Source organism: Vulpes lagopus, chromosome 10 (assembly GCF_018345385.1).
Source record: "Vulpes lagopus strain Blue_001 chromosome 10, ASM1834538v1, whole genome shotgun sequence".
Lineage (NCBI taxonomy): Eukaryota > Metazoa > Chordata > Mammalia > Carnivora > Canidae > Vulpes > Vulpes lagopus.
Genome location: NC_054833.1, coordinates 68,899,699 through 68,914,527, shown reverse-complemented (window position 1 = coordinate 68,914,527; position 14,829 = coordinate 68,899,699). Strand labels below are relative to the sequence as shown.

At 47.2% G+C, this 14,829-nt stretch overlaps 1 protein-coding gene across 1 annotated transcript in view; it reads left to right on the top strand.

Annotated features, from left to right (window-relative positions):
- USP22 (ubiquitin specific peptidase 22) overlaps nt 1-12,734 on the top strand; it is a 46,035-nt gene extending 33,301 nt beyond the window's left edge. Inside the window, exons 7-13 of the mRNA XM_041771440.1 lie at nt 341-446; nt 1,378-1,536; nt 6,330-6,456; nt 7,337-7,428; nt 8,093-8,155; nt 8,684-8,833; nt 9,648-12,734. Coding sequence (XP_041627374.1) covers nt 341-446; nt 1,378-1,536; nt 6,330-6,456; nt 7,337-7,428; nt 8,093-8,155; nt 8,684-8,833; nt 9,648-9,690 — 740 coding nt within the window. The 3' untranslated portion in view covers nt 9,691-12,734. The remainder of the gene's footprint in view (nt 1-340; nt 447-1,377; nt 1,537-6,329; nt 6,457-7,336; nt 7,429-8,092; nt 8,156-8,683; nt 8,834-9,647) is intronic.
- Nucleotides 12,735-14,829: the final 2,095 nt, after the last annotated feature.

Sequence of the window (14,829 nt, the reverse complement as noted above, 5' to 3'; positions counted from 1 at the left end):
TGCATGACAGTTTAGTCGTTCTCTGCGTGAACGGGGGAATCTGTAACTCTCCCCAGTGACTGGGCATTAGCTATATCTTGGTACCTAGAGAGAAGCGAAGCAGGTCTTAGGGAATGGAGTAAAAGAAGAAAATTGAAAATAAGCTAGCAGGGTTGTTTCCTCTTTGCCCACCAAGTCTCCCTGTTTGAACTAGGGTTCTCTGTGCGCTTTTGAAAGTATCGATCCTTGTGGCTTCATCACCTCTGCAGGTGAATGGCCTCACGCCTTGGGCCTGTAGCTCTCGGAAACTTGCGGACTCGGGGGTACAGGTGCAAATCACACAGCTGCGATCTATCCCCAGGTGACGATAATGGAAAGAAGGCCAACAACCCCAATCACTGCAACTGCATCATAGACCAAATCTTCACGGGCGGGCTGCAGTCGGACGTCACCTGCCAAGTCTGCCAGTAAGTGCGAGGTTCCTGCACAGCACTGTGTATTCTTCTGACCAGATCGCGATGCTGTACCCCAGGTCCTGTCTGTGAGGCCTACTTTATTCTGGGTGTTGCTTATTGGACATCATGGTACATATTCAGCTAACAAAACTGCTGTGTTCTGAGCAGTTTTTAAACATTTTTTACTTAGAGCCAGAAGTTTAGTGGGTTCCCCCACAGCTGTATCTTTTTGGTGATGTGTGGATAAATAGATTGTTTGGCTTTTATAGAGGAGCATCTGCAGCAGCAACCAGATGTGAAGCCGGACAAGTTGAGCTTAAACAGCCAAGCCATCAGATATGTTGAGATAAAGTAGCTCCAGGACAGATCCACAGATGAGTAGGTTACCCTGAGTGGTGCAGGTCATCTGGAGCACGGTCCCCGGGGCCATCTTTATTCCTCTGCCACCCAGCAAGGCGTGCTTCGAAGCCTCCCACTGCATCTCTGCTTCCCTTGGAGTCCCTGACACCAGGAGCTAAATAAGAGAGCCCTGCCTTCCAGAGGGACTGGCACACAGACAGCAAACACTTGGCACCTGTGTTCCAAAGAGTGTTGCTTTTCGTTTCAGTTTCCTTTTCTGTGATCTCCAAGGTGTAGTGTCCCTGATTCTTATAGTTTTTCGAAAAACCTCAAAATGAGTGTGATGATCTTCTGGGTTCTTTAGGAAACTGTTGCTGTAAAAGTAGCCTTTGCCTGAAGTGGCTTACCTGCTATTCCTCCATAGGGCCCCCTTGGAAGCCCAGGATGCATGGGGTGGGAGCTCTCCTGCGTTTTCTGACCTTCCATGTCATTTGGATGGAAGGGCAGAGCTGTGAGAACATGTGGATGCTGTTGGCCAGGTGCTACCTCTGAGGCCATGTGGCTGTCCATTCTCACCGGTGTGTTTATCTCCTCTTGCTTCTAGTGGAGTCTCTACCACCATAGACCCCTTCTGGGACATCAGTTTAGATCTGCCTGGCTCTTCCACCCCATTTTGGCCCCTGAGCCCAGGGAGTGAAGGCAGTGTGGTGAATGGGGAAAGCCATGTAGCAGGAACCACTACGCTTACGGACTGCTTGAGAAGGTAAGAGTGCCACCGGCGCTTTTGTAGACAAAGACTGGTCGGTCTTTTTCTTTTTTCTTTCTTTTTTTTTTAAGATTCATTTACTTATTCATAAGACACAGAGAGACGCAAAGACATAGGCAGAGGGAGAAGCAGGCTTCCTGCAGGGAAGTCCGATGCAGGACTTGATCCTGGGACTCACCGGGATCACGCCCTGAGCTGAATGCAGATGCTCAACCGTTGAGCCACCCAGGTGTCCCAAGACTGGTCTTTCTTTGCAGGCACCTGTCTCTCCTTGCCTTGAGGCTCCTCAGGGTAGGATTGGTCAGAGGAAAGTCCTAAGAAATTCAGGGCCACCTGAAGGATTTTCTTCAAATGTCCAATATAGAAAATGAGACAAGATATGACAGCCTGCAGGTGGCTGTGGTTGGAGCCCTTGGCTCCTTCACTGTGTTGCTGTCTCAGCTCTTTTACTGTCTGTGCTATACTTCCTCAGTCAGGATTGAAATGCAGCCTGTTCAGGGGAGGAGAATGTCTCCTACAACGTTCGTGTCCCCCCGTAGCACCTTGTGTGGTGATGGTCTTCTGCCCGACACACGTGTGACTACCTGTGTATACCAGGTCAGAGTGCTGTCAACTGCAAGTGGCAGAAATGGACTCTGGTGGACTGAAGCAGAGATACTGGATAGCTCACAGCATCCACAGGAAGGCTAGAGAGGATGCAGCTCAGTGAACAGGTGGTCACCCTGAGATGGCTTGGGGACCAGTATCCAGAAACATACAGCCTGCTACTGGCCTGGACGCTCTCAAGTGCAGTTGAGGTGCTGCACCCAGCAGGACACATTCTTCCTACCGTTGCTTCTTTGGAACGATTTTTCCAGATAGATTCCAAATTAGGACTATTCAGTTGGTCAAGCGTAGGTCGTGTGGCCAAATTGCTGGTGGGTGGGAAAAGCAGATACCTGGCTTTCGTGGTAAAATTCACGAAGGAAAATGGACCCCGTCTCCCACCTAGTTTTGGTGGAGGGGTAGCACAGATAGATAATGGAGAAGATACGTGAGTTGAGCCCTGTTGTCCATTCTTTACTCAGGGTTATGTGAATTTGAAGCTAGGACCCTATTCATGTTTGACATTGTGGGACGTTTTCTTCGTGTTGAAGCAGGTTTGGTTGACATACTTGGTGCCAGAAGGTTAGCATAATTTGGCAGAGATGACAAGGATATGGGGATAAGTGTATTTCAGTTTAGGGGCACTGCACATGGAAAGAAAAATGACAAAGTATCAGGAACTTCCAGAAAAATAAATGAGAAAACATCAAAAGAGGACTTTGGACTCAGCATTTTCTACGGCACTGGCATATGTTTAAAAAAATGTACATCCTCATGAGAAGCAGTGTGTTGTTTATTGATAAGTTGGTTAATTGGTACTAGTTGGCAAAGTGCTTATAACTGGCTGAAGCATGTTTATCCAAATGCGAGGGTGAGTAAAATGTTTATACCTCTAGTGTGACTTCACAAGCCACGAAGGCGGCATGTCAGGAAACTCGGACCTATCACGGAAGTGAGTTCTGGTAGCAGGAGCCTCAGAGGCGCTTCCTTCCTTCACTGGGGAAGGCACTTGAGGGCTCCTTTAAGGAAGTGTTGTTTGCCACCAGGCTGGGTAGGTTTGTTGCCTCGGGCACTTTGCTTTCCACCATCAGTCACCTGTTTTCTGAATGCTTGCTGAATGGGCAGAGTCTTCAGCCCAGTTTCAGCTGTGGGCTGGCCTTGGACTTCAGTTCTAAGAGTCAGTGTTTGTCCTCAGTGCAGGGTGCTATTTCTGCCTGGTAGTGACACTGGCCTGAATACTAGGCCCTGCTGTCACCCTGTGCTGAATGGGGAAGTCCATGTAGATGTCAGGGAAGTGGTCGTGGCCCAGTGTGTTCCTGAGTGGTTTGGTTGGGGTGGTGCCAAATTGGTTTTAGTTGGAAAATTGGATTATGGGCTAGTGTCATGGCTAGTCACGTGTATCCAAAGTCTTCACTATAAACCTGGGCACCTTCTCTCTTCCAGTCAGATACCCAGTGTTCAAACTGCCCTGGTTGGCTTTATAAAAAAACTATTCTGTACAGTCCATTCAACTCCGGATCCAAACGAGGCCTACACACTACACTTCGTTGTTTGGTTTCACAAGCCCCTCGCAAATCCGTAGGCTTCAGTCTCCCTTTGGTTTCCTTACCATTTCTATGTTGAAAAGACAACATCACTTTCCACAGAATTACCCATGCTCTGCAGGTTGCAGATTGCATTTATGGGCTCGTTCTTGTAGGTTGCAGCAAACCCTCTCAGATGCCTTGTTTTTTTTTCTTTTCTTTTCTTTTCTTTTCTTTTCTTTTCTTTTCTTTTCTTTTCTTTTCTTTTCTTTTCTTTTCTTTTCTTTCTTTTCTTTTCTTCTTTTCTTTTCTTTTCTTTTCTTTTCTTTTCTTTTCTTTCTTTTCTTTTCTTTTCTTTTCTTTTCTTTTCTTTTTGTATTTTTTTTTTTATTGGAGTTCAATTTGCCAACAGACAGCATAACACCCAGTGCGTATCCCATCAAGTGCCCAAGTCAGTGCCCGTCACCCAGTCACCCCATCCTCCCGCTCACATCCCTTTCCACTACCCCTTGTTCCTTTCCCAGAGTTAGGAGTCTCTCATGATCTGTCACCCTCTCTGATATTTCCCACTCATTTTCTCTCCTTTCCCCTTTATTCCCTTTCACTATTTTTTATATTCCCCAAATGAATGGGACCATATAATGTTTGTCCTTCTCTAATTGACATACTTCACTCAGCATAATACACTCCAGTTCCATCCACATTGAAACAAATGGTGGTTATTTGTCATGTCTAATGACTGAGAAATATTCCAGTGTACACATAGACCACATCTCCTTTATCCATTCATCTGTTGATGGACACCAAGGCTCCTTCCACAGTTCAGATGCCTTGTTTTCTGGTGTTTCTCCTTTATTTTTTTATTTTTTATTGTGTTCCTCCTTTATAAGATCTACCTGCTGTCTCGTTGGCTTCCCACTCCCGGGGCACCTCCAGGGCAGGCAGTGGTCAGAAGGGGGCATCGTCTTGCCCTAGTGAGATGACAGAGTTCTGAAGGGTAAACAAAGATTTCCAGACCCAGTGGTGAAAAGGTGGTTTTTATTTGTTTTTCAGCTTTACATTTAGAAAATTTTGCCATATTGGGGGCACCCTGGGTGGCTCAGCGATTTAGCGCCGCCTTCAGCCCAAGGTGTGATCCTGGAGACCTGGGATCAAGTCCCATGTCAGGCTCCCTGCATAGAGCCTGCTTCTCCCTCTGCCTATGTCTCTGCCTCTGTGTGTGTGTGTGTGTATGTGTGTGTGTGTGTGTGTGTGTGTGTCTCTCTCCCATGAATAAATAAATAGAATCTTTAAAAAAAAAGGAAAGAAGCATACTTTATAAAATTAAAAAAAAACAAAACACCATACGGAAACATCTGTTTTATGGATTTTTCTTTTTAGTAGCCACCACCTGTGTCAGAAATGCTTGCCAACTTACTATCTATGGTGTGATCTATTTTCATCATTAGAAAATGATCATTTCCCCATTTTTAAAATTTAACTTCTATTTTAAGATACAGATTCACGTGCATTTATAAAAAATAACTGAGGGGCAGCCCTGGTGGCCCAGCGGTTTAGCACCACCTTTGGCCTGGTGTGATCCTGGAGACCCAGGATTGAGTCCCACGTCGGGCTCCCTGCATGGAGCATGCTTCTCCCTCTGTCTGTGTCTCTGCCCTTGTCTATCTCTGTGTGTGTGTCTCTCATGAATAAATAAATAAAATCTTTAATTAATAAATAAATAAATAAAAAATAACTGAGTATTCTCTATTGAGTCTCCCCCAGTGCTAACAGCTTGTAAAATTACAGTACAATATCACAATCAGGATGTTGACATTGAAGCAGGCATTTCCATCCCTGCGGGTCCCTCCTACCACTACTGCCTCTTAACCCCTGGCAGCCATGAGTCTGTGCTCCATTTCCAAATTCAACATTCTGGGAATGTTATGTAAATGGAATCATAGAACATGTAACATTTTGGGTCTCCTCCCCCAGTCCCCCAACATTCTGGGGAGATTCATCCAGGTTGTGTGTACCCATAGCTTGTTCCTGTTCGTTCCTGACTAATATTCCTTGGCATCACGTACTACTTTCTTTAACCATTCACACACTGAAGGACGTCTTGCTTCCGAGATTTTTGGTTATTAAAAAATCTGCCAAAAACATTTGTGTACACAGTTTTTTTCAAGAACGTGAGTTCTCATTTTTCTGAAAATTTGAATTGGTGGGTCTTAAAGTAGTTTGAAAGTTAAAAAAAAAAAAAAAAAAGAAAGTTATTACTACTATTTCACCGGACGTTTAATTAAAAAAAAATTTAAGACTTTACTTATTTATTTATTAATGAGAGACCGAGAGAGAGAGGCAGAGACACAGGCAGAGGGAGAAGCAGGCTCCACGCAGGGAGCCCATCATGGGACTCAATCCCGGGTCTCCAGGATCAGCCCTGAGCTGAAGGCTGCGCTAAACCACTGAGCCACCTGGGCTGCCCTAATTTAAAAAAATTTAAGATAGCTTTTAAAGTGATAAGGGGATACGAAAGAAGAAATAGTTTGTTGTTTTCATTGTGAAATTATAAATACTCCTAACTGTATTCATGTTTTTAGTAGAGAAATTAGCCCATTGAAAATGATAAACTAATTCTTTTCTTTTTTCTCCTCTCTCATCTTTTTTTCCCTAAAAATATGTTTTTAAAATGCCTTGCAGGTTTACCAGACCAGAGCACTTAGGAAGCAGTGCCAAGATCAAGTGTAGTGGCTGCCATAGCTACCAGGAGTCCACCAAGCAGCTCACCATGAAGAAATTGCCCATTGTAGCCTGTTTTCATCTCAAAGTAAGTTTTCTAGAAAGCAGACTCCAGTGGCCAACTCAATTTTTAAGCCCCAGTACAATTTAGAGTCTGTAGATTTGGTGTATAGAGGTACATTTTGTAACTCTAGTGACTCAGTAAGGAACAGTGAAGAACAGAAGCTGTAACTCTTCCCCTGTTCTCTTTTGCCCAGAGAGGTTTGTGGTGAACCAGAGTAATCACTTCATAATGAAAGTAGGGTGTGAGTTACTCTACTGGGGATGGGGGGTTAAGATTTTACTCCTCTTCCTCCCCAGATTCCCCACCACCACCACACCCAACACCAAAGTTTTCTGGTTTTCTTTTACTTAAAAGCAAACAAACACAGAGCATTATGATCCAGTCCAGAGATTGGTCAGCCTTTTCTGTATAGGATCAGATAGTAAATATTTTAGGCTTCGTGGCCACATAGGATCTTTGTTTTTATGGTCTTTGTTTTATTTTATGACCCTTTCAACAAAAAACCCAAACCATTCCTGGCTTGCTAGCTGGATTCAGTAGCCCCAGTCTAGTCAAAGGAATGTCTTTGGTGAGAGGAATAATATGTCCATTTTTGCTTCCAGAGCTTATGGATACCTGTTCTATTTTCTACCACCTTACACTTTGCTGGGTTTGATGTAAGATTATTTTCCTGCACACTTGGCGTCAGTCGCCTTGAACAATCCCATTGTTTCAAGACTGTTTTTGGACCCCAAAAATGAGATTTGTATGGATTAATATGTGTTACTGAGTCTCAACGCTCTGAATGGCAGTTGAGAAAGAAAATGAAAAAGCCCACTTTTGGGAGTGCCCAGAGACGCACTGTTGGAAGAAATCCCTGTAGCCTCATCCTCTTCCTTCTCTCCCCTCTACCCATTTTCTCTAGCGATTTGAACACTCGGCCAAGCTGAGGCGGAAGATCACCACATACGTGTCATTCCCCCTGGAACTGGACATGACTCCCTTCATGGCATCCAGGTATGAAAGGGTTTGGCGCACTATATGTGTGATCGGGAAGGGCATGGCTCCATGGGGTCCTGGGTTGACATTGATAGAAGCATACCTGCTAAAACTGAATTGTTATCCTGATCTTAAATCAGGACACAGTTGAGTTCCCTCAGCCCTGCTGCTTCAGCTTTGAGTTTTCTCTAGCAAATCCTCTGTCAGACTTGGCAAGTGATCGGGTGGGATCACACAAAGCAACGTGGCTGTTGATGTCATGGACTTTGGATACAGCTAAGCAACAGTGGATTTTGCAGTTATAGATTCAGTTTCCCTCATTTTTAAATCTTGATAATCCTGGACTACTTAAAATAAATCCTCCTAATAACTGCGACACTTGCTCATACGTTCAACGTGCATTAGTCTCCTGGGGCTCCTATAACTGATCACTACAGACTTGCCTTAAGCAGTAAGGTGTGGTTAGGTCTGTGTGGGCTGGCCTTGGCCTCGCTTCCTCACCTTCACACAGGGATAGTCTCCCCCTAGAAAGCAGGGTTGCTGGAAGAACTAGAAAGCTTGTCTGAAACGCACCTGGTCTTGCACCTGCTCTGGGAGGCCCCAGTGGTAGTAGTACCATCATTATTGGAGCCATGCGTCTGCTCGGTTGATTATTTTAAGTAGCTGCTGTTGTTTGTTACAGCAAAGAGAGCAGGATGAATGGACAGTACCAGCAGCCAACGGATAGTCTTAACAATGACAATAAGTAAGTGGTTGGCTTGTGGGTTTGCCATGGGCCTCTCGAGGGTGAGTGGGGAGCCGGGGACCACTGGAAGGCTTGGCAGGGAGGGCTCCATGATGGCAGAGCCCTGGTTTCTTTTGGCCACTGGCCTGCTGCCTGTCTTGCTGCTATCCAGCCTTGTTGAGAATGCTCAAGCCCTGTTGGGAAAGGACTTTTCACACCTGTACCATAAAGCTCCCATTGCAGGAAGACCTCTGTTCTCTTCTTTACTACCCTGCTTACCATGGGTTGATAGAACAAAGGACAGCCTGCTTATAGCATTCCCAGTACTGAAGCTGTCTGCACTTCCACAAAGTGTGGTTTCTGGCAAAGCAGCTGGAGAGCTGAGCGGACCAGGCAGGCATTCATGCTCTCTGTACAGCAGCGCTCATTCCTGGGGTGTTCCCATATGGGGTCAGTGGGCTATTCACTCTGCAGGCTTCCAGCTGTTTCTGGTGGTAATAAAACTGAGTTGACTGCTCCATCTCTCCCCCGCCCGTGCTCCCAATCCAGGTACTCCTTGTTTGCCGTAGTTAACCACCAGGGGACCCTGGAGAGTGGCCACTACACCAGCTTCATTCGGCAGCACAAGGACCAGTGGTTCAAATGTGATGATGCCATCATCACCAAGGCCAGCATTGAGGACGTGCTGGACAGTGAGGGGTATGTTCAGGCTGGCAGCTAACTACCTTGGTGCACATCCATTCTGGGGTGTTTGCCTTGAGGCTCTGAAGGAACAAGGCTTGACAGGAAGTCAGCCTTGATTGGTCACTGGATGGGCGAGGTCACTGTCGATCACTTAACACAGATAATGTGGTGGTCATTTATGTTCACCATGGCATGAGCAGCCATGTGGGTCCTTAGGGAACTCCTTTCCTCTTTGCCCATTTCATCCCTCCCTGGCCCATTGTCATCCACCTTTTACTTTAAGTCCCTGTTCATCTCGAGACTGTCCATAGAGCCCCGGGGTCCACGGACAGGCTGAGATGAGCTGCCGTGAGCATTCTGGAGGCGTCTGCACTTTATGTTTACCCCAAGCAGTGGAGCGCCCTTTGAGAAAGTCTGTGTAGAAGGATTTGTGTTTGAGAGGACGGCTTTGTGGCCAGTGAGGAGGCTGCCCAAAGGGGTGGATTTTGAACTAGAAGCTGCTGTAAGAGTTTCCTCCAGAGTAGTCTTCACCACAAGGGCAGTAGCTATGGAAGAGCAGAGAAGCAGAGTCTGGGGGTGTGTGGGAAGCAGGGCTGATGGGGCTTGTGACTTCCTGGTGCACAAGTGAGAGGACGGGCATTCACTGTGGGCTCACTGCTGAGCCAAGGCCCCTCCTCCGTGGGGACCAACGACCCAAACCCAGCCCAGCAAACAGACCACCAGCATGTTTTGAGCCCACCACACGAGTGTTCCTGCAGGAGGAGGGTTTGTTTTGCTTCAGCCTCCATGGGTTAGACTATAAGCATGCTTCCTGTCTTCACCTCCTCAGATACCTGCTGTTCTACCACAAACAGTTCCTGGAGTATGAGTAGCCTTATCTGCAGTTGGTTTGAAAACAATGAAGGCGATGAGTTGGCTAGCCTCACAGAATGATCCCCATCCTCCCCGTCATGAAGCCGCCACCCACACAGAAGTGCCCCGGAGAACATCGGATTCCTCTGCAGTCTGGGCCCTGCCACAGCCACAGTTGGTGCCCGGGCTCGTGCCGTCTGCATGGACAAGCACTGTGCTTGGAACCAGGCTCCAGGACCCGCATGACAGAAGCAGCCAAATGGCAGGCGCGCTGTGTGCGGGACTGGGCACCTTTGATGTGTCACTGGCTCTGCTCCGGTGCCCCTCGAGACCACATGGCGGGGAGTGGGGGTGGGGGGAGGGGGGAGCGGGACTGGTCCCGGTGCTTACACTCGGTGGTGCAGTTTAACAAGGCGCCAGCCTGGTTGAAAGTCATGGGTCCATTAAAGCAGCGAAGTACAGGAGCCACAGACATCATGTAAGGACAGAAGACTCCGCAAAGCATCTTTCTCTGTGAGTTTAGTATTAAATACATACAGCGTGGAGCTCTTAGCCTCCGCCTTGTCCCCGAGCCTGTGGAACAGAAGACACTAACGGGTTTCCAAGCACGTCTGTTCCACAAATCACTTAGCATCAAACTGCATGTGGAAGCGTCAGCCCAGGTGTTCTCTCTTGTTTTTTTTTTGTTTTTTTTTTTAGAAATAGACATTTTCTGATCTCTCTCCCCTTTTCTCTCTTTTTCCACAATGGTGATTTTCACAAACGTAATGGTAGTAACGTGAATTAATTATTGAATTTATACTGAAATTTATTAGATTGTTTTCCTTTATTCTCGAGAGTGAATCTTGCTTTTTGATCGGTGGTGGTTTTGTTGCTCCCCTTCCTTCTCCCCTTCCCTTTCGAAGCATCAGTTGCCTGGTTAAGACAGGTGCAGCGGACAAGAGTCAGGCTGAGGCTAACAGGTATCTCCTAGGAATCTTTGGAGTAAATGAAGGGTCCAGTGGCTTCATTGTCCCCTTCCTCCTATTTTCTTCCTGGCCACCTGTCCCACTCACTGTCCCTGTCGTTGCATGGCGGCTCATGTATGGGAGGGAAGCCGGGGTGGCTTACAGCGGAGCCTGCGTGCCAGTGCTGTTGCCTCTGCTTTACCTTTGATGTCGGTTAAACCATAGTGGGGAGATGGCTTTGTGATGAGCCGGTCAGAAGAGGGAGGAGCCGCCTGGGGAGATGGAACAGTTTGCAGTGTTCCTTGTAAGATATCTTGCATGCATCTGTCTGGTCACACCCACACGTAGATTGTCCATTTCTGAGAACTTAACCCAGAGATGTAAGGGAGGAGAAACCGCTTTACTGTAGTTCTTAGAACACACACTGCTTGCCCTGGGAGCCCCTCTGTTTCAGGTTCACCACAGATTTTTTTTTTTTTTTGTAAAGAGCTGGAGAGTAAATATTTGAGGCTTTCTGGGCCATGTGGTCTCTGTCGTAGTTAATACATAAACAGATGAGCATGGGTGTGTTCTAATAAAACCTTTTGTGGATACTGAAATTTGATAATTTTCACATATCATGGATTTTTTCCCCCTTATTTAAAAATGTGCTAACTATTCTTAGCTGGTAGGCCATACAAAAATAGTGCTCCAAATCTGGCTCACTAGCTAGTCAGGTTAGGAGGTGGGTAGGAGCAGCAGCAGCTGGGTAGTTATTACTCAATGTGGAAGACGCTAGAATACATGAAACAATGATCCATAGCTGCAGCAGCATCATATATGACAAAGTCCTTAGTGATGCAGCTTTTAAAGTACTTGCTCAGTTCAGGCTCACTGTGTTTCTGCATTTTAGGAATATGCATTTTAAGATTGTCATCATCAGAAATATGGGTGGGTGCTGGTTTTCAAACCCCACATGCCTGAGCCGTGTGTGTGTTTGAGAGAGACTTGGAGATTTCTTTTTGGGGGAGCCATTGCCTTTTCTTAAGAAGCAAAAGGAGGAGCTGACTAAAGCTGGCCTGCAGAGTTCTGAGCCATGAACTATGCTGCCTTGTGACCTGGCTTTACTGGATTTACCTGGGTTTTCTGATAGGTTCCCTGTGGTCAGCCGGCCCTGCTTCCCACATCTGTTTCTGCTTATGTTCAGGAGAGTGCAGCTGTTCCGAGAGCATGAAGTCTGAGGACAGTGAGGCCACGTTTCTCTTTTGTAGACAGGACTTTAGTAAATGTTTATAATATCCAGATTCATTCTCATTATTCCCTGTTGGCACTAGGGTTCCAACTAGTCACCTGTCTGTGTGCCACTGGGAAGCTCCCATGACGGCAGGCACCCTGGGCAGTGCTGCCAGCAGACATCCTGCCACCGCCGTGTGTGCTGGGATTTACCTTGTTACCAACAAAATACTCTGATGGGCCTGGAGTTTTTCTCTTGCTCCCAAGCCAGCTATTCGATTCAGGAAAATGGCTTCCTTGTTTCCTAGTTAACCACCCCTGTGTATGTGTTCAGGTCATTACCAAGTGCATCTGACACTAAGGGATCATTGGGTGAGCCTCTCCTGCACTCCCTCCAGTGGTTTTAAAATAAGCTGTATTTTTGAGATCTTGGCCATCACTTCAGTGCTTCACAGTGAAACTGGGCTTTTTTTCCTCTTCTGAGGTCTGAAGTGAGTTCTGAGCAGTGTCTGTGCTGGGAGAGTGGGGGCGGGCTAGGGCCGGGGGTGGGCAGCCCGAGCAGCCGGGCCTCCTCTCCAGGGCGCAGGATCGCCCAGGCCTCCTTCCTGCGGCAGCGCCCCCACCCCCAGAACACATAGCCCCGTGCTGTTGTCCTTTGGCTTGGTGTGTACGCTTTCCTTGGGTAAAATGGCCGTTCTTTTGACAATTCAAGTGACTGTTTTGTTTACTATAACCTTAAAAACAAAAATTGTAAGAAAAAGATTCCAATGATTGTGCTGTGGATTTTATTACCAAGATGTTTACACCTCCCTTTTACCTGTCATTTTGAGGAACTGTCGACTCTTCTCCCTTAATGGCTTGTAGTCTTTCCTATGTCATAATAAAGCAACATTTTCTTCTGAAAACTAGCCGACTCTCCTCTTCCTAATGACAGCAGCCAGAGAGGGTGCTGTGGATGAGAGGCTCCTGTGTGCGGATGCCAGGGCTGAGCTGAGGTGACAGGAACCCTGCCGAGGTCAGCGACCAGAGCTCCTACTTGGTTTGGGCGAGTCCAGTGACTGCCTGGGGGGTGGGGAGGGGGGTTGGGGGATGTCCATGCACCCCACATGTTCTCATTTTCTCTGATTGGCTCACTGCTTCTCTGACCCTCCTTTCTTCCTCTTGGTGGGCAACATGGTGACATATCCGGGATTCAGGACAACCATGCCCTCTCAGAGTTAGTCACTGGAATAGTCAACAGAGGAGCTTCTTTATTTTTTTCTTTTTTCTTTTTTAAGGATTTATTTATTCGTGAGAGACACAGGGAGAGAGGCAGAGACACAGGCAGAGGGAGAAGCAGGCTCCCTGTGGGGAGCCCGATGTGGGACTCAATCCCGGGACTCCAGGATCATGCTCCCAGGCTGAAGGCAGGTGCCAAACCACGGAGCTACTCAGGCATCCCGAGGAGCTTCTTAAATGCAGGAATCCTTGCCCGCATTTAGTGACCAGGCCTAGGATGTGGTATAACAACATGCATTTGGAGTAAGTGCCCCAAATGAGAAAAGTGCATGAAAATATAAGGAGAAAATGTGCACGGTTATGGCTGCCCTTGATTCTGTAATTGGTCACCGGATTGTAGTTGACATTTGTGACATCCCCCTCCCCCCAATCCCTACTCCCTCCACACTTCCCTTGTCCTCAAAAACTCCCTTAACTGATTTTTTACCAGGTTAACCCAAACCCTTATTGCTGAAATACCCTTTTTTTAAGGAACCTTTGCTGCAATTGCCTTTACTTCCCTTACATGGAAACACCAAGAGATACCAGAGAATCTCCCGAGTCCCAGGTGTAGTCCTCTGTCCCCACAGAGTAGCATGCTCTTCATATTACTCAGAACCAGTGTTGTGTCGCTCAGTGGAAAATATTCCCCTTAGGGTCTAAGACTACTAAGCCAACAAAGACCAAATTTTCCAGGCCTGGAATAAAAAGATGCTTTGATTGGATTATTAGTGTAATACTGGGAAGTGCCGGGCAGCCCGGGTGGCTCAGCGCTTTAGTTCCTGCTTTTGACCCAGGGCCTGATCTGAAGACCCAGGATCGAGTCCCATGTCAGGCTCCCTGCATGGAGCCTGCTTCTCCCTCTACTTGTGTCTCTGCGCCGCCGCGCCCCCCCCCACCTCATGAATTAAAAAAAAAAAAGGTACTGGGAAGTGCCAACTCCACTCCCACACCTTGATCCTCAGACCCATATATTCTGGCTGTAAAGGAGGGAGTCCGCACAAGATAATGGTCTCTGGCTTAAAGACATAAAAAATTACCCTGAAAGGTAGAACCCCATTCTTTCACCATAGCTGAGTCCTCAGTATGCCCAGCTGCTTCCAGGAGGGGGGTGATGTAGTGAGAACAGTTAGTTCCATGGATACAAGCCTGTTGCTCACGAATGCCTTTTGCTGTGATTTGGGTTCTGTGATCAGAAGCAATTTGTGGAATGTGACAGTGATTGGTGCTGCTGACAGGGCTGGCGTGTCTGTCATCAGAATATGAGTTTATTCCAGTGAAGACAAATCTCTGCCCCCTCCATGATGCAAGAGGCCCAGTGAAGTCAATCTGCCGCCGGGTGGGGCTAGCTGGTCCTCTTAAGAAATGCCATCCTAGGGCCTCTGTGTTAGTGTTCATTGTTAGCTGCTTAGGCACTCAGCTGTAGTTAGCTTAGTGAGTCTCGGGCAGGGCAGGTCTAAGACGTTGAGCCTATTTTAGCTCCCACCCGTCTTCATGGCTCTTCGGATCATGGGTCCACCAGGCAAGCATGGTGGCTGGGGAAGGAAGCTGACTACATCCAGACAGCATGCCATTTTGTCTTCTGATCATTAACGAGCATCACCTATAGGGAGTCTCTGGTGGGCTCACATGGGTACAGATATCTTTGTAGTCTGTGCCCATTTTGAGAGGTCTGTCCCCAACCAGACCTTGTCACTAATTCTTTAAATCCTGTTCAGGTGGGATGCCTGGGTGGCTCAGCAG